At 37.5% G+C, this 18811-nt stretch overlaps 1 protein-coding gene across 1 annotated transcript in view; it reads left to right on the top strand.

Annotated features, from left to right (window-relative positions):
* Positions 1-6730: 6730 nt before the first annotated feature.
* Positions 6731-18811, top strand: part of rps6kc1 (ribosomal protein S6 kinase B1) — a 98400-nt gene continuing 86319 nt past the window's right edge. Inside the window, exons 1-4 of the mRNA XM_088908796.1 lie at positions 6731-6888; positions 12885-12920; positions 17525-17645; positions 18468-18583. Of these exons, the coding sequence (XP_088764922.1) occupies positions 6739-6888; positions 12885-12920; positions 17525-17645; positions 18468-18583 (423 nt within the window). The 5' untranslated portion in view covers positions 6731-6738. The remainder of the gene's footprint in view (positions 6889-12884; positions 12921-17524; positions 17646-18467; positions 18584-18811) is intronic.

Below are 18811 nucleotides of genomic sequence, written 5' to 3' on the forward strand. Positions count from 1 at the left end.
TGCCACAGTAATTTAACTGGAACACGATAAAGATACATTTCAAGTACAGTATCTTAAGTAGACATTTTAAGTATACCTTCAGCTGTATTTCAATATATTTGCTGTATTTTCAGCCTGAAAACAGGATTGAAAGTATAGAGGGAAACAACTTTTTACAAAATAATCAGGTTTTTCAGATGTTGTTTGAAGACTATGAAAAATCATTTAACAGACAGACTGCAGCACATTAAAAAGTTTACAATAATGTATTTCATACATGCATATTACTCTCCAACAGCAGGCGGAGCGACGCGCCGGTTGGAGTATTTCTCTGTTGTAGTTAATGGCAACGTCAGCTCAAAGATTTGGTTCAAACCACCAAATGGAGACTGGTGTGCCGACAAGCGGACCCTGCTGATGCGGGATTAACGCTAGGAAAGAGAGAGATACATGCATATTACTCTTAATGCTCTGATTAAAACAATTCTTGAGTCTTTTTTTCTTAATAACTCAATGGTTAAGTATCTATAAACTGCAGAGGGAAGAGAAGGAGAACGTAAGGACACCACACCTCCTGCTGCACTGCACACCAATAGAACCTGGATTCGGGGATCATACTGAAGATATTGCAAAAAGCACCAGCTGAACAAACTTAAATCATGTTCTCTGGTTGGGACTGTTGATTCTCTGCCCATGACCATCAACAGACAATCTGACAATTACAAAATGCCACTCTTTATGATTCCTAAGATTTAGTTAGGAATTAGTTGTTTCCAACCATGGAGAGTGAGATGAATTTCACTCTGTTGTGGTTGAATGGGATAGCCATGGACGGACTATTTGGCTATTATTTTTTCTTTTCTGGATTCTCTGAGGGGTGGATGGGGGGGAGGTCACAACCAAACTTTCTGTTCGGTATTTTTTTTGGAGAGTGGCAGAGCACAAAAACACAACACGTTATTCAAATTTTCAGCGGCAGCACAGTGAGGTGTCCATGACCCTAAACATTAGAGTAAGTATCGTATTTACAATATTTCACGATAACTTCTGTTTTTAGGCTTTTTGCAGGACACATTAAGACAGTGTACAATCGATGTCCCTTTCCCTTTATTTTTATGTACCTCTATAGAATTTGGACCCGAGTTGGTTTGTGGGTTCCCACCATCCAGGTTAATGGACACATGTCATGGCTTGATCAAACAGGGTGAGGCTCCATTAATCCACAGTCAAACACTTATTGAAAATCACAATAACTCTGAGCAGGACTGAGTGTTCTGCCAAGATATCCCCAATAGAATAACCCAAGAAGCCACAAAGAACCTAAGAGTAACATCTAAGGAGCTACAGGCCTGTCTGCAGGAAATGTAAGTGTATATGTCACAACCATCAGAAAAAGAGTGAAATGAGATGATTTTTGTGGGAAGATAGCCGGGAAGAAACCATTGCTGTATTCCAACAGAAGAACTTCATTCCCGCTGTCAAATATTGTGGCGAGAGTATCTTCTTTTGGGGCTGCTTTGCTGCTTCAGGTCCTGGATGCCATCTCTGACAGAAACATAAATTTAGCATTGTACCAGCAATTTCTGGAGGAGCTGGGCTGGCTCTAGCTTTTTGGGGGCTCTAGGCAAGATCATGATTTTGCATACACTGCTGTTATCAGCTCACAACTGATAACAGCAGTGTTTTTACTATTACTATTAAATTTTACTATTTAGAACAATTAAATACATTAATTGTATAATTAGAAAACTTATTAACCAGTTTGAAGAACACATAATTGGTTGCAAACAAGAACAAGATGCACAGATCTACAAGAATAACATGTACTTTAACATTGAAAGTCATAAATAGTGTAGCACTCTCGGGTTCACTTGGGTATGCACCCTTGCCACTGCCGCCTCAGGTCGGCCCCCCACCGTTAGAGACTTGAACTTGGGCCTCCGGAGACACTGAACAGGGACCCAGCCAGTTGAGCTAAAGGGAAATCTCCCCTCAGCCTGCCAGCTGCGGTCCCTGCTATTCACAGGGAAGGACGGTGACATCACCGCGCTGGTAAGCCGGCTCCCACAACCTGCAATGTCGGCCGTATACGTTACAATAGGAACATTTATTACACTTAATAACAACATTAACAACAATAAATAAGGATAAACAGTATCTGTTACTTCAAAATTATAGCAAATCATAACTTAGAAATTACTGCATTGAAACCTTTGTAGAAAGAAATTGTAGAAATAAATATGTAATTAAGAAATAAGTGCACTTAATAACAAGGGAGGGGAGATCAGGAAGTCTGAGCAGATGGGAAAAGTTTATAAAAAACGTTCAAGAAATCAGTTTGCCTAGATTTCGGGAGGAAAAAACATCAATTACATCTTCATACGATAGTATTGGACCCACTGCGTGATTGATGCTCACGATGGCCAGTCCACTGAGACGTTCTTATGCCATGCCTGAACTCTGGTATGTTTCAATCAACTTGAGCTATGAAAAGCTCCTCTCTGTACTCGCTCACTAGGAGAGTCACTGCAACTGCAAGGGCTACTTATTAACCAGTTTGAAGAACACATACTGTAATAGGTTTTACAAACCCCTATTTAATAAAAATGAGGATGAACCGCAAGGAAAACAATGTTTTAATGCAGATTACATATAATTTTTTAACAGTCTTTTGTACTGTACATTTTCTTTCACCATTTTGTTTGGCTGTGCAGTGCCGATCTTTAGCCAGGACTCCCATATGGGCCATCCCACAATTGTGGGAAATGTGTTAATTTCTAGCTAAACACCGGCAGTAGTCTACGTGTCTTGGTTGAAAATGTGGGTTTTTACCAATCGCTAGTTACATGGACCTGACAGACTCACAATCAAATTGAATACAAATGCATTATTAAAGTGACTTGATTTGGCGTACCTCTGTTTTGAGATCTATCCCGCTCTTCCTTTCACGCTACAGAAACCTATTACATACTCGATTATGATTGGTCAGTTTTTCATCGGGCTTTCATTAGGATAATTGGTAACAACTAAAGAAAGAGATGCTATAGTGAATTTTTCATTCACATTTGAACGTGGTAGTTTATAAATGTGTTGTACAGTGAGGGGGCAGTCAGAAGCTATATCACCCTGCAGCTCTCAACTGGCTACCCACTGAAGCTAAGCTGGGTTGAGCCTGGCCAGTACCTGAATGAGAGACCTCCTGAGAAGTTATGGTTGCTGCTGGAAGTGGTGTTAGTGGGACCAGCAGAGGGCGCTCACCCTATGGTCTGTGTGTGTCCTAATGCCCCTGTATATTGGAGGGGACACTATACTGAAGGGAGCGCCGCCTTTCGGATGAGATGTTAAACTGAGGTCCTGATTCTCAGTGGTCATTAAAGATCCCCAGGAATTTTTCGTCAGGAGTAGGAAGTTATCCCGCTGTCCTGACCAAATTTCCCCCCTTGGCCTTTACCGAGGCTTCCAAATTGTCCCCATGTATGATTGGCTTGCACTTGCCCTGTGTTGGACTGGCGCCCTGTCCAGGGTGTACCCTGCCTTGTGCTCATTGCTTGCCGGGTAGGCTCCGGTTTCCCATGACATTGTATGGTATAAAGCGGTTTGACAAATGACATCATGACATGACATTGAGGGGGGCCCCCTAGCGGCCTCGGAGCCCTAGGCAGTCAACTAGTTCGCCTATACCAGGGGCCAGCCCTGTGGAGGATTGAAGTCTAGGGTTAGGGTTGAAGTGGATAATACAGTAAGATAATGATCCTAAACATACATGCAAATCTACAACAGAATGAAATAAGACAAAAAAATGCATTTTGGATTGGTCAAGTAAAAGTCCTAAACCACATTGAAATATTTTGACGGGATGTGAAGTGAACTATTCAGACAATGAAGCCCTCAAATATCACCTTGAAGCAGTTCTGTAAGGAAGAATGTGCCACGTGAAAGACTGATGAACAGTTCCAAGAAAGGTCTAATGATATTTGAACTTGTATTTCTATGTTAAATAGTCCACATATATGTTATGTCTTTGTGCTATATGTTTAATCAGGTTATATTTGAATATTACACAAATTGTACAATTGTGTTTTACTGTACAGTATGTCTAATATATAAATATAAGAATAAAGATACATTTTGTTCTTGGGACCATTGACTATACTAGAATATATTTACAAATTTGATAATAAATATTATCCTGCTGCTTTTGCTTTTGCTAACAATAAAATATAGGGTGTTGTGGTTATTTTACACAGTAACTCTCCCTTTTAGGTTTTGGGTAGTGGGAATATGAGTGAAGGGAGTGCTGCATTTTTGTAAACATACTTATGGGCTAAAATTGCTTTTGTTTCAGGCTCTAATATATTTTTTGAAAATCAATTCTACTGTACAACTGTACAAAGATGTACACAAATGTTACAGACAGCTAAAGACAGCTACAATTAAAAGTGGAAGTGGAACACTTAAGTGAAAATTATCATTTTTGAAATGTATTGAAATTTACATTTCAGATCAAAAGACAAATATGGCAGTTAATATTACAGAACATCAGCTTTTATTTATTTATATTAGATTTTAGTACATAGATGTTAAACCATGCTAGAACAGTTTTTGTGTTCTCCCAATTTCAGGGCAGCACTGGAACAAATTATCTTAAAGTAAATTAAATTAATGTAAAGTTGGTATTTTGTCACATACCTCTTGCATGCAATGACTGCTTCAAAGTGTGTGACCCATCAACATCACCAGACTCTTGATATGTTTCTTTGAAATGGTCTGAGCCACTTTCAGTTGTTGTTTGTGGGTTTTTCTGACTTTAGTTTCCTCTTTAACAGGTAAAAGGCATACTAAATAGTATCCAAATCAGGAGATTGACTTGGCCAGTTCAAAATTTTCCACTTCTTCTTCCTCATAAACTCTTTGGTTAAGTGTGTTTTGGGTCATTGTCTTGTTGCAGGGTGAATTGACACAGAACGTGTTTCGAGGTACTTTTTGGACCAGGGCAGACAATTCAGGAGTCATTCTGCTGCTGCTGCCACCATCAGTTACATTATCAATAAAGATCAGTGAGCCAGTTCCATGACGTAACCTCCACCATGCCTCACAGGTGAGGTGTTGTGCTTAGGATCATATGAAATTCCTCTCCCTCTCCACAATTTTGCCTTTCCATCATTTAGATAAAGGTTTATCTTCATCTCACCTGTCCATTATAATTCGGTCCAGAAATGTTGTGGCTCATCGTTGTACTTCTTTGCAAATTCTTATCTGGCCTTTCTGCTTTTAGTACTGATGAGAGGTTCACATCTTGCAGTGTAGCAGATTGAATTTAAATACTTTCACACCTCTCTGGAAAATTTAGGAGTTTTCTTCACAGCCCTAATGATTTTTCTGTCATAACCTACTGTTTTCTTACTTTGATGACCTAGTTTTTGCTGATTTTTTACTTAGTGTTTTTTTTTTCCGTTTTCAAGACGTTCCATGGTGTTGATTTTGGGATGCCCAATCTCTCTACATTAGAGACTCTTCACTCTGTACAGTAGAGACATTTTTGTATTTGTTTTTGATTTCACCTTCACAATTGCTTGCTTTCCCATCATTAACAGCTCTCTAGTCTTCATCTTAGTTTATGCCTTCTGACTCAAGAGGCAGACCAAAATGTAAACTCCAAAGGCTGGAGCAAAGGCTGTACATCACAGTTTTTTTTTTGTTTTCACTATTAATGCAATATGGAACACATGCGCAATTAGAAACACCTGTTGTCCCAATACTTATGCCAACATGAAAATGCAACATAAGATCCAGAATAAAACCCTTAAATTCTAAACTTATTATACTTATTAAATTTGATTGTTATTGCTAAATACTTCTGTAAAAATAAGGCCCTGAAAAAAGAAATTAAGCAATTTCAAACACTAGTGCAGCGTTTTCCCCTAGTTTTCAAAAGCAGAGTCTAGGAAGAGGGGCAGGAGATGGTAACTGCAGTTCACTTTCCTTAGGCATGCTAGTTATTGAGAGTGGGTTTAGGAAGGAGGCACAGAGAGGAGTAACGGCTCCTCAGGGAGACAGGAGAGAGGGGACTGCTTGGAATAGGGGAAGTGTGTTTGCAAAAAGACGGGAGAAAGGTCAGGGTTTATAGGCTCCCAGAAAGACCGTTACCAGTGCGGCATGTCATTATATTAATCGCTGTATTGCAAATGATATGGATATAATTTTATTCTAAATGACACATTACAATGCTGTTAACATAGTGTACAATATACTGTAGGTTTTCATGATTGAAATATCAGTATTTGGAACACCAGTATTAAACACAAATATTACATGGGTTAATACATTTAAGTGCATTACAATGGTATGAGGTTTAATGGGTGATAGCTTTGGTATTCAGCATCAAATATGTTAAACCATAACCAATCATAAAGTGCATTCTGCCACTGTGCGCTGTATGTACAGTATGCACAGTTCGGTATTTTTTAATTAAGTTTGACAGAAATGTTACATTGTTAGAGTGTAATATAAAGCACATTCGTTGGTAATCTGTGAAAAGACAGTATAACATTATCGTTTCACGAAGCAAACTTATTTCTGTTTCAGTCTCATCCGCTTTCGTGGGCACTTTCCGTTGTGCGTCGTGCTGTACAACTGTACTTGAACACTAGGCGTTTCCAAGCGGGGTAATTTTTGATAAACCAATAAAAACTCTCCGAGGGCAGGTCCTGGACTATTCCGGAAAACAAAGGGCGGGCCTTCCGGTAGTATCTACAGTACATGATTATCCCAAGTAATAAGAAATGTGATGGCTTTGCTTTAACCAGAATGATATCTCAGAGGGACAAGGGAGACCTCGCTCGATTTTACACTGTTACCGACCCCAAAAAACACCAGAAAGGATACACCGTTTACAAAGTCACAGCACGGGTAAGTGTAGTTCTGCGGCTGAATTTTGATGCGAACGCTGAGGCGTGGGGAGCTCATTTGCAATGTCATTTCAATGTACTGTTGATGTTTTCCACGTAAAAAAGAGGAATAAAATATAATGTTTTTAAGCAAAACGACACTTTTGATATTGTGATTGGGCGAATGATGCAAATTTCGAATTCGAGCTATCAAAGTCTTTTTTTTTCGCGTTGTCATTTACTGTGATGCTGTTTTTAGCTACACAAGTACCTTGACACGTCCAGGACAATGTACAGTATGAATGATGCTCATTTGTACCCATCTGAAGCTATAGACTTATTTATTTTTCTCAGAGAAGTATTGCACATGTTTTTGTACGAGACTGCGTTTTAAATAAAGTAAAGCAAGTAATAACACAAGACCGACGTTTTTCAGTAATACAGAATGTACATTGTATGTGAGAAAGAAAATAAGGTGGTAAGAATGAATGTAATACTCAATAAATTCAAATTGAATGTTCCCGTTCTCGGTATGACCAAAGGATGATTGTTCTAACGAAGTGAAACCCGACGAACCAGGAACACAACAACATCTGGTTAAATATGGAAAGAGGGATTCTTGTAACCATAGTGTCACAAGTCGTCTAGGTGTAACCCTGCACTGGTTGTTTCGAAAGTAGAAGTGGCAGAATTTTTTAAAACGCTTAACTGAATACACTGTGAATCTGAATCTTACAATAATATCACAGGAATTAATGTACAGTAAAAGATACAGGAAAAGATAATCTACTGTGGTGTAATTTACTGTTGAGCCAAAAGAACACAATCATAATATTGATATCAGTAGCAACAGGATACATTTCCTGTTGACTTTTAACAACATTTTTTTGCACCAATAGGAAGTTAAAATTTCTCCAGCATTTTAGTCTGAGGGGTTCCTTATCAAAAATTTCCACTCTGTATGGAAACCTACGAATTCCATCGATCCATCCATTTTCTAACAACTTTATCCAATTCATGTTCGAGGGGGAGCCATAGCCTATCCTGCCCAACAGTGGGCGCAAGGCAGGAACACTCTGGACAAATCGCCAGTCCATCACATCACACACTCACACCAGGGCCAGTTTTCCCAGAAGCCAGTTAACTTACCAGTATGTCTTTGGACTGTGGAAGTATACCATGGTGAAAACCCATGTGAGCAAGGGGAGAACATACAAACTCCACACAGATAGCAGCCCAGGTCCAGAATTGAACCCAGCCCCCTGCATCGTGAGGCAGCAATACTAACTAATGTGTCACTGTGCTGCCCAGACTTATTATGTAAAAAATATAATAAAATACTAGCCAAATTTTCATAAACACTGCTAATATTAAAATCAAACCTGCCGGCCAACAGACCTACGAGCAGCTCTGTCCCATGTGTGTAAAACCAGCACTTACAGCACTACTAGGCGTAGATGAAATGTTAACCTTTCTCTTTTGTGGATACCTTGGATATTCTCTGATAATCCCTAGGCATCACTGGTTAAAATTCCCCTGGTGTATTGACAGAAAAAAAAACTACTGTTAATATAAGGTGTCCATTTTAGAGAGACTTGTGATGTGCTGTACTTCTGTATGTTTTTTAAGTGATTTGCTTTGATGTGTGATTTACAGTTTTAAGAACAGCTGCATCATGTATTCTTTCTTTCCATCTTATAAAAGTACAGTAATTAAATTTTAAATTGGCTTCTGCATCAGAATGGGTGTGAGGAGATAGAGATAAACAGTTTAATTGCAACATATGGGCCGGTTTTGACTGGTGAGAAAGAATCTTCATTGTAATCTTGTGTTTTTTTTTCATGTAGCTTTTTGCACAAAACATTGTGTCTGACTTTATGGGGGTGGGGGAAAATGCTTCAAGAAATCAGCTTCTGCAGTGTGCTTTCAACCAATCTGATTCTTGCACTGAAGCTAAATAATTTTTTAAAATCTTTTCATTTTCAAAGCTTTAATTGGACACATTCCATATATAAGTATTCATTAAAATAAAGTAGAGTTCTCACGGCATATCCTTGTTTTTCCTGTGTAGAAAGGGTTAAAAGGGTTAGTGTCTTTTACTGCTGTGCAGTTATTAGTGACGTAAGTTTTTAATCATAAGATTTTTGTATTTTGAGTTTAAAAGTTTACCAGATGTAGTCAAACCTTTGCTTTTATGGTTTGCAAGGAACAGATTTACACTGCTTAACAGAGTGACCTATTTTTCTGTGTTTTTTATGTTAGAATTCGTCTTTCATTTTGGTGACTGTAATAAATCACTAAAAAAATGCCAGCACATCCCTAAAAGCAGGAGATATACAAGATATACAGTATTTTTTTCACCCTGTCACCTCTCTTTTGTCAGAGGTTTTGTACAGCATGGTGAATTTCCTCTCAGATTCAGCAGACACAGGGTTGAATTTGCAAGCTGCATTCTTACCCTGCAATCTCTCATTGTACTGAAAAGTTACTCTGACTAAAAGGCTAACAGGAGAAGATTTTATCAATGCACACGTAGCATATAGCCTATTCAAACTCTGTGTCCCCTAGCCCCTAGGTTTGAGGCGCCATTTCAGTTTCATGTCACAGGGCCTTGGCCACCCAGCTCAGATGAGTGTGAAACTGCTGTGCCCGTGGGTCAGTCCTTTAACATGATAGATGTGAGCCACCTGAGACATGGAGGCGAATGATGCCACTGTTCCATATCGAGTCTCTACTTGTGCACCCCCTTGCTTTTGATTAGGGCAGTGGCTCTTAACCTTTCTCCAAATATGTTTTCACACCCATTTTCAAAAATCGTTGAAGTAGGTAAGTGCTATTCACCTACGAGACAGTATATCGTAACTATAGAATTAAAGTTTTTTTGTTTATTTAAATTTAGAGTGCATGAAAAAATTACATATTTTTAATGTTTTAATTAAGATACCTAGACTTGATGAAAGAAAGTAGTTGTACTTACGTGCCAGTGGTTCATTTGTGTTTTTGATGATTTATACCTTCTAATAACATCTGACATTTGGCATCCTCAGGGGGTGCATGCACCCCAGATTACGAACGACTGGAGAAAACTGATGTATTATTGCAATAATGTCGTGAACGTTATAACTTATATAACAGATACAAAAACTGTTGTCTTTAAAGTAATAATATGGTGGGACAAATCTGGGTACAAGACAGTCACTCTGAAATATTAAAAGAAATAGGTATAGAACACTGTTGAAACACTGGCATGTGAAGGGATGCTATTGGTTCAGTAATTTAAAAGTATTAATAAGTAATATGGGTGTCAAGGTGGTGCAGTGGTTTGTAGTGGTGCTATCTGCGTCGAGTTTGTATGTTTTCTCTCTGTTTGTGTGGGTATCCACTGGGTGTCCAGTTTCTTCCCACAGTCCAAAGGCATACTGATAATTGGCTTCCAGGAAAATGTGCCCTGGAGTGAGTGTTGTGTTTGTTTGGGGTCCTGTCCGGTTTGTGTCCTGCCTTGTGTCTGTCGTTTGTTGGATAAAATGGCTAGAAATGGATGGAATGGAATATACTTCTGGTTGAAGTCGTAGACCAAAAAGATCTGGAACACCAATTTTATGAGAGGTCATAACACAAGCCAAATAATCTTCACGTATTGCTGTAAACAATTCAACACTTGTGGGACTTTTAGCCAGTTGCGATAGACCTTGCTGTGGATAGACCTGAAGAAAGTAGTAGCAGAGCGTCATGGAGAGGTGAAAAGAACTGGATCTTTTTAATCTTGAGCAGAGAAGACTGCAAGAAGGCCTGATTGTAGTACTCAAAATCCTCATAGTGATTGTCATGAAACACAAAATAGGCACAAGTGGAAATAATTAGGAAAAGCAGGTGAAACTGATAACAGGTTACCAGCCATGTTGTCAAAGCTGATAGCTGGGCGTCTTTGAAGAAACAGCTAAATTGGAGTCTTGGAAAAATCAGTTATTAGTAAGCTTGACATAAGCTTGACAGCCTGAGTGGCCTTCTTGATTTTGTAACCTTTATTATGTTCTTATGTTTAGTGGACCTGGTAGAAATATTCAAACATTGGCAGAAATTTGACATATAAGGCAAGCAATGCTGCAGTAGATACAACAGGAGGACATTGAAAAACACTGGTGCACATGATCAGAATACTGATCATAGAAGATAATAAGTTATGAATGTAAGTTTTGACTCATAGAGATCTTAAATTAAAAAAATCATCCATTATCATTAGTATAATGATTAGTAACAATTAATTTAAAGCTTTTTATTTATTTTCAATTATATATTTTATAATTATTGTGAACAATATTGACTGGTGCTTTATTTTCTGTTACCATTAGTAATGATAAGATTTGTACCCATGCAGAAAAATGCAGTTTTGTAGATATCCTGTTATGATTTCACCTAAATGCTGCCAGAAATAATGGAAACCAGAAGCAGATATTCTCATCTTTTCACTCAGTGAACCTGATCATAACTAGCAGTTGACCTACTGCTACTACTTAAAAATATATACTGGCTATACTATTATATACTTAATATACTGGCTGATCATGAGTGAGCCACTGCCATCAGTCCTGGATGTTTTCATCTGGGAGATCATCAGTTATGTTTTGTTATTTATGTTTTGTTATTTAAAAGATAGGAATTTAAACATCAGAACAAACCTTGTTTTTAACTAGAAGGTTTTGGAGTTCAGTACTTTTCTAAGGGTTTATCTAGTTCCGCTAAATGCCAGCCTTTTCTGGAAAGTATTGTACAATGGACTGGAGAGATAATAGGTGCCATTTGCCATCTTTTGGTAATCTTACCAACTGCCCTGTCATTCCATCTCTTCTGCAGTAGTACATTAAATTAAAAAAAATATAGGATGGAAAGGCATTACGGTGCCTTAAAATGATACTACTGGTTTATCACCCATCTTAAACTTCACCTACTGTACATAACTGACCTAATTGTGTGTACAGCTAGGTTTATATAACAGTGTTGTCTTAACCTTTTTGATACCGGGGACTGGCTGGCTGCCTTGCAAGACATTTTTGGAGAGCTTAGTTCTCTTAAGTTCCAGTCCTTTTTGGAACATTGCATAACAGCCAGTTTATAATTATTTGCATAGCACACATCTGGGGCTTCATCACATAATATATTACTGACACATACCTGAACAAACAACAAACATACTGGATGTAAAATTGTCATGTTGTACCCTCTTTATAAAATGCATTAAAATGACATTAAAAATGAAATGTCTAATTCAGAAAATTAATTTCAGGTATTACAGGTAAAATACTGTATAGGCAGATGGATATTGTAATTATGCCTCATGGGATTTTTTTTGGCTGCATAATCAAGCAATGCTAGTATTTTACCTTATTCTGAAATAAAGTAAATTGTTCTAAATTACCTTATTCTAAAATAAAGAAATTCTAGTATTGTAATTTGGTTGTTTTTGACTTTTCCCCCCCTCTCTTCTTGTTTGCAACATCTTTGGTGGAGCTATCTCTTGACCATAGCAAAGACGCACTAATTTTAGTCTATATTTTACATTTATTGGTTTAATTAAACCTAATAAAATTACGTTTCTTAAACAGAAAGGTCCACCCTGTTTATTCTGTGTTTTTGTTCTGGAATGCTTAATATGAGCTGAGTATTGTCTGTCTGACCACCTTGGCCTTTAATTGAGCCCTCTATTTTGATGCTACTTTGACTGTTAAATATGAAGTTTGTGTTGGTGTCAACACTCCTCCAAAGACTAGTGAATATCTACTATGTTTAAATAGATATTTAATTTCATCTGCTCGTGATTGTCTAGAAGCTAAGGGGAATGGAAATAACTTTTGAATTGGCAGGAAGGAGAAAGTGTCTGATTACATGAGTGGAATATGTTTCTTCCCTCTATTCTGGGTATGCAGTATTCTCCTTGGAAGCAAATGACTTTCTGTTAATTTACATGGGATTACAGGGCCGCAGCTGTTCCTCACTGATTGCCTTCTCTTTTGTTCTTTCTAGATCATCTCCAGGAGGAACCCTGAAGATGTCCAAGAGGTAATGGATCCTTACACATTGGATTACTTACAATAGTTTGGGGGAAAATGATCTCTGAGATTGAGAAGATTTACACCAGGGTTCTCAAAGTAAAATCCCAGAGGGCCTAGAAATTTCTTAGTTAGATATGAAGGATTTTTCTTAGGTTATTTTACAGTTGTTTTTTCAAACCATTCACATCATTTACCTGTAAAATGCCTCAGATGCTGCTTAGAAGAATTACAATTATGGGGGTGATTATGTAAATAGATTAGTTATGTAAGTGAGATCTGTGGTGGAACAAAGACCAGTTTCCTGAACTAGATGGGTTTAATGGATTTGTCTCATTTTGTAAATTTATATGACTTCTTGTCTTGAAGATTTATGATATCTTTCAAAAGCTTGGAAACACTTGGTACAGAGAGGCTAGGAGGGCACTATTTTTTCTTCTTCGTTGCTGTAATTTTTACATAATAAAAAATGTTTCATTAACATCCTGTAAGTTCAGAAACGTATTGTAAGACCTTAGTAAACCCAAATCTACAGAATTCTCCAATAATTAAAGACTTCATAAAGAAGCTAAGGTTAAATACCTCTGGAATGGATTTTGTTGTCTTTATAGTATAAATGCTGGGAACTGGGAAAGGTTAAAATTTTTTGTCCAATGTTGTCTTTTCTAATTTTGGAAATAGCTGCTGTTCTGTTTCAACGCTTCTATCATACATTTTACTATTATTGATGGTTAACATGCGACTAGGTCACAGTAATAAGGGTATATAGCCAGGTACGGGACAGTTAAAGTGTCATCAAACGGATGTAAAAGAAAATTATAGTAACTTAATGACAATTTAAAACATCATCATCAGATATTTAACAATTTGTAGAGTTTAGGCCATTTGTCTTCCCTCGGACTCTGTCTCCAGGAAGTAATCTGGAATATTGCAGTGTTACTGTATTGGTATCTGCTGCTTTTAACAAACATTTGATACAAAGTATATTCAATATCCCAGTATCAGCACTTCCACAAAGATGTTACCAAAAATGATGATAAAAGTGAACATATTTAACCAAGGCTTTTGCCTAGAGTATCGATGATCTTGGACATTGATGCTAAATTTAGCAGTCTTCCGGAATCTGTGGAAACTCTGCTGAGAATTATCTCTGTATTGGTAGACTATAGTTTTGCAGAGCCTTCCTGCTCCAGGTTGTGTTAGACATTGTCAGAGAACAGCGTCCCAAATGCTGCTGAAGAAACTTATGGTAGTAATTTCCGCTTTATAAAGATTTAGATAGAGATGTACAGTGGAGATTTTCAGGATTTGCTTTGTTAAAATTTGCTTGGCAAGTTTTTTTATTTCTTTCTTTAGCTGTAAGTGAAGTTAAATAATCACTTTGATAAGACCATGTAAACGAATGACAGGCATAATCACAAACTTGATGTGATGCATTCCTAAGATGATGCTTAATAATTATTAGTTATTCATGCTTTAGACAGCACATTCTATTTGGCATTTTCAAGTCATTCATTACTTTTGGTTTGGGTTTTGTTGTGTGGTGTTATTTAGTGTGTTAAAAGCCAATAAATAAATCCTGAAAAGGTCTGTTCTTCAGTTTTAAACTTTAATCACTGAGGTTAGCCATCATCTACCCTCCTCTGAGAAACAGTCTGAAGAACATCATAAAAACAATGAAACAATTTTTGAGTGCTTTTAAAAAAACAACTCAAAGCATTGTGTAATTGGCCACACTTAGTAGCCATAATCTCTTTTGTGTGTTATTTCCAAAACACACAGGGATACTTTGGGAACTGGACTGAGAGACTGTGTTCTACAATGTGCAGGAAAGAAAAAATAAAACTAAATAATAATTAGTATTTAAAATTTATTTTAAAAAAACCGATAAGGAATAAACTAGGACGTGTAGTTAAGTGTATAATTTGAATCAAGATTAAAATTTCTCGGTGTACTAGTAAAATCTCATTAAGATTCATTATTGCTACTCTAGACCCAGTCCAAAGAAAATCACTGTGTTTATGAGCAATTTTATCACTTTTTTAGCCAAATCTTTTCATACTGTATCTCAGAAATTAAGCAAGGTTGAATCAATACTGGAAGATCTCCAGGATCTGGAGATGAAAAACCTCCAGAGAACACTTACAGCTACCGTGTAGCTGTGTTTGTCAACCAGTAGGTTGCATACTTCCTGTTCCAGACCAGAACTGCCATACCTGTGCCTCAGTATGGTGACTGGGGACATTGTTCTGATCCTGGTTATTTGTTATTGAATATTATATAGCACTGTTTGTTTGTGAGAGTACGAGGGGTAAACCTGGTACCCTGACTAAGTTCCGTTCTGAAATTGTAGAATCTGGTTACCTAGAAGTTCACAGTTAAATTAAAATGGGAAAAGCAATTTCTCGGTTCTAAAACTGATCTTCTCTGCAGTGGAACTGTCAATATGGTATTATGACTGCTACTCATCTCCCAGGTGAGCTGAAATAGGTGGGAACATGTTTTACTGGAGTGGTTTGGTGAGTATGGCGCTGTTGATATCCATATCAAAGCCTTCTCAGTTGTAAGCCTGTTTAGCAGTACAGGGAATGGTCAAAGGTGATCAGAATATGTTGGTGTTTATACACAGACCCAGGATTAAAATCTCAGAGCTTTCAAGCTTTCAAGTGAGTGTTTCAGGGGAGCTACATATAATTCTGCATGTGATTATCTATGGGGGCATCTATCAAAAGTTTTCTAGTGTTGCCATACAGTACCTCAATCCATTGCAGTCAGTAATGTTTGTGAATAGAAATAGTTATGGCTGTAACAAGTATAATCTGTGACTGCATCTGTAATGTTTTCTCTTTGGGTGTTGCAGGCTATGCAGCCAATTAGCATTCATGAGAAAGTAATGCGTCATATGATTTGTATCCTGGCAGCAGTTTTTTTAATACATAGCCTGTATGAGTATTTTTATTTTTAATTCATATCTGCACTTTTACATAACTTACATTGTGTAGAAATACACAGAAAAACGGTGAACAGAATGTTCCAGATTGAAGGTAGAAATTAATTCAGAAATGATGCTTCAGGCTTTTGTGGTTTTCATGAATATGTGCTGTAGAACCTCCAGTTTGTTTTCAACAGATGTGTCTATTCTATATCCTTTAATCATTTAAATGTGTTATGGGGATGGTGATGAGTTGCTCTGCCAACACAAATTCTTCTGTCTGTGTAAATGTATTATTTTCTGATTGGTGGGTGGTGCATTGTGACTGTTGCTTGCAGGGATAGGCTCCGGCTCCCCCGTGACCCTGGATTAGATAAAACTGCTCGAAAATGGATGATTGGATGTGTCAGGTGGTAGAAATCTTTGTAAAAATATAAAATTCAGGAGTCTCCTGAAAGACTCGACCGATAACAGGGATTCTGTGATCTCAGGTTGGAGTCTGGGTTAGGATTAAGATCAAGTCGGTAATTGATTGAGGATTAGTCACTCGGAATTCTCCCAGCTCTTGACCCCTGCCGTCTCCTGGGGGTTGTAGGCATGTGGTGCTGTCAGTGAGGGATGCATCTCTCCTTCAGTTGGCATTAAAGCGCTGGCAGGGGCTGCACAGCCTGTGACGTGTTACATGAAGACGTATCTCAAAGTGGGGAGGCTCAGAGCAGTGTCCTCGCACTTCCTCATTCTTGTTGGTCGTTGGGAGCCGAGACCTGATAAACACACAACTGGCTATCCCCAATCAGGATAAAACAAAGGTAATGGATGATCCTACATTTAAAGATAGCTCCAGGCTACATATTTTATTCTTGGGTTTCCCATACTTCAGGAACTTAAGACAATTGTTTGAAGATGTTTTTTTTAGGTTTACAGCAACATAAATGAATTATAATGTTTCAAAATAAAACTTACAATGATGTCAAAATATATGGTACTTCCTTCTTAACCCTAAACCTATTAAATATTTATTCTGATTCCAGCTAATAGATTTAACATTCTGCTTTGACCTATTTTAATGCTTTATTAACTTGCTTAGCTTTAGTTTAACAGTGCAATAATAGTGTTAACTGTATTAGTAGTTAACCACAAAATTAAAATTCATGTTAGAATTAAACCAAACCCACCAAACATAATCATATCACTTGGCAAACTGTAAATCTGCACACATGCTGAAAGTAAATCAGAAAGAGCTGTAAATTTACTGTACAGTTTATTTGAAGGAATTGCAGTCTTAATCTTTTTTTTTTTCATTCTTAAGCAAAGATGCTGATGCTGGAAGAAAAAAAAAGCTGAAAATGCTGAAAGCATGATATCAATTACAGCAGTTCACATGGGCAGTTGGTCCTGAAAACACATCACTGTTTTGTTAGGCTCCGTCATTGCAGTTAAATATCTCAGGCTGATACTGCCTGAGATACTGACTTATCTTGAGAAAAAGTACAGTAAGTACCTTGATCTCTTTGTAACTTAAACTTGAAAGTATTGAAAGGAGGATGTCTAAGTTAATGCCACATAGCATTCGTGGACAGGGCAAAAGCTACTGTAGAGAGTGCAGTTGTGGATCTAGACAAAGCTACAGTGTGGGGACCCATCTTGGCCTGACAACAAGGACGTCTCTCTTTCTCTTTCAGATAACTGTATGGAAAAGATACAGCGATTTCAGGAAACTGCACAAGGAGCTCTGGCAGATTCACAAAAATCTCTACAGGCAGTCGGAACTGTTTCCTCCCTTTGCTAAGGCCAAGGTGTTCGGTAAGACTCAGGCTTGGATTTTCTTCTTTTCATGGCTTTGAAACTGCAAAAGCAGGAGGTAGTCAACATTAAAGTGATATATAGGCATAATTAATCAAGGGGAGGGAAGCTGCTTCAGCATGTGAGATGCAACGGAGTAAGTAGAGGTTAATTTCTTGCTGACATAAGGAAAAGAAAAAAAACTTTTGATAATTTTTACACGTTCCTTATGCTGATGTAGTAATACAGTATACTACAACATTAATATCTAATATTATATACTGTAAATGAAATAATCAAAGTTACTTTTTTGTCTTACAGCACACTGGAACAAATACTTGTATAGAAACTTTTCCATGACTGTTCTTTTGTTTGTTCATGATCTACAGTATCTTGACTTATTGAATGGTCTAGCTCCCGATCACCAAAAGGACATAACACACAGTGCAACTCCGCAACTGTGAAACTCATTGACCAAATCCAATTGAGACTCTGACTGTGCACTTTTTTTAACTTGCTGAAACACTTATCAATACAGTGTTTCTGTATACAGTAGTTTTCTACAGAGCTACAGAGTTTGTAATATTTGAATTAAAGTTACAAACTGAAGAAGGAGGTGAACAAGCGGACAATGGGACATGTTACTAATAAAGAGCTGTTGTGGACCACCTTTTAGCTGTCCAAGCTTGTTTGATGTGGTCCAAATGTGATACTCAGTGATAGAAAAGCTGAGCATCTTTTTCTTTTGATCAGCATGTCACGTTAAATATTGGTTGACTCAAGTTTAACTTCTAGTCTTGCCCAGCAGAAAGACCAGATCTTTGCTTTTTTCTCACTTGCCAGGTCGGTTTGATGATTCGGTAATCGAAGAAAGGCGACAGTGTTCTGAAGATCTGCTCCAGTTCTCTGCCAACATCCCCGCTCTCTATAACAGCCAACAGTTTGAAGATTTTTTCAAGGTACTTTCAGACTCCGTTATTGCATATGGATTATATTGCAAATGCGTGCAATAAATACATTTTTAAGTTTTAAATTGCCCAGACTTTTCTAAAGGTTTTAAAAGTGGTTACCCATCTATTTGTCTTGGTGTTACTGAAATGGCATATCCCATGCTGTTTGAAATGTAAACTTACCTGGCACATTTATTTAATATGTTTATGGTCTTCCTAATTGAATAAGTTACAAAA

Source organism: Atractosteus spatula, chromosome 2 (assembly GCF_055471065.1).
Source record: "Atractosteus spatula isolate fAtrSpa1 chromosome 2, fAtrSpa1.hap1, whole genome shotgun sequence".
Taxonomy (NCBI): domain Eukaryota; kingdom Metazoa; phylum Chordata; class Actinopteri; order Semionotiformes; family Lepisosteidae; genus Atractosteus; species Atractosteus spatula.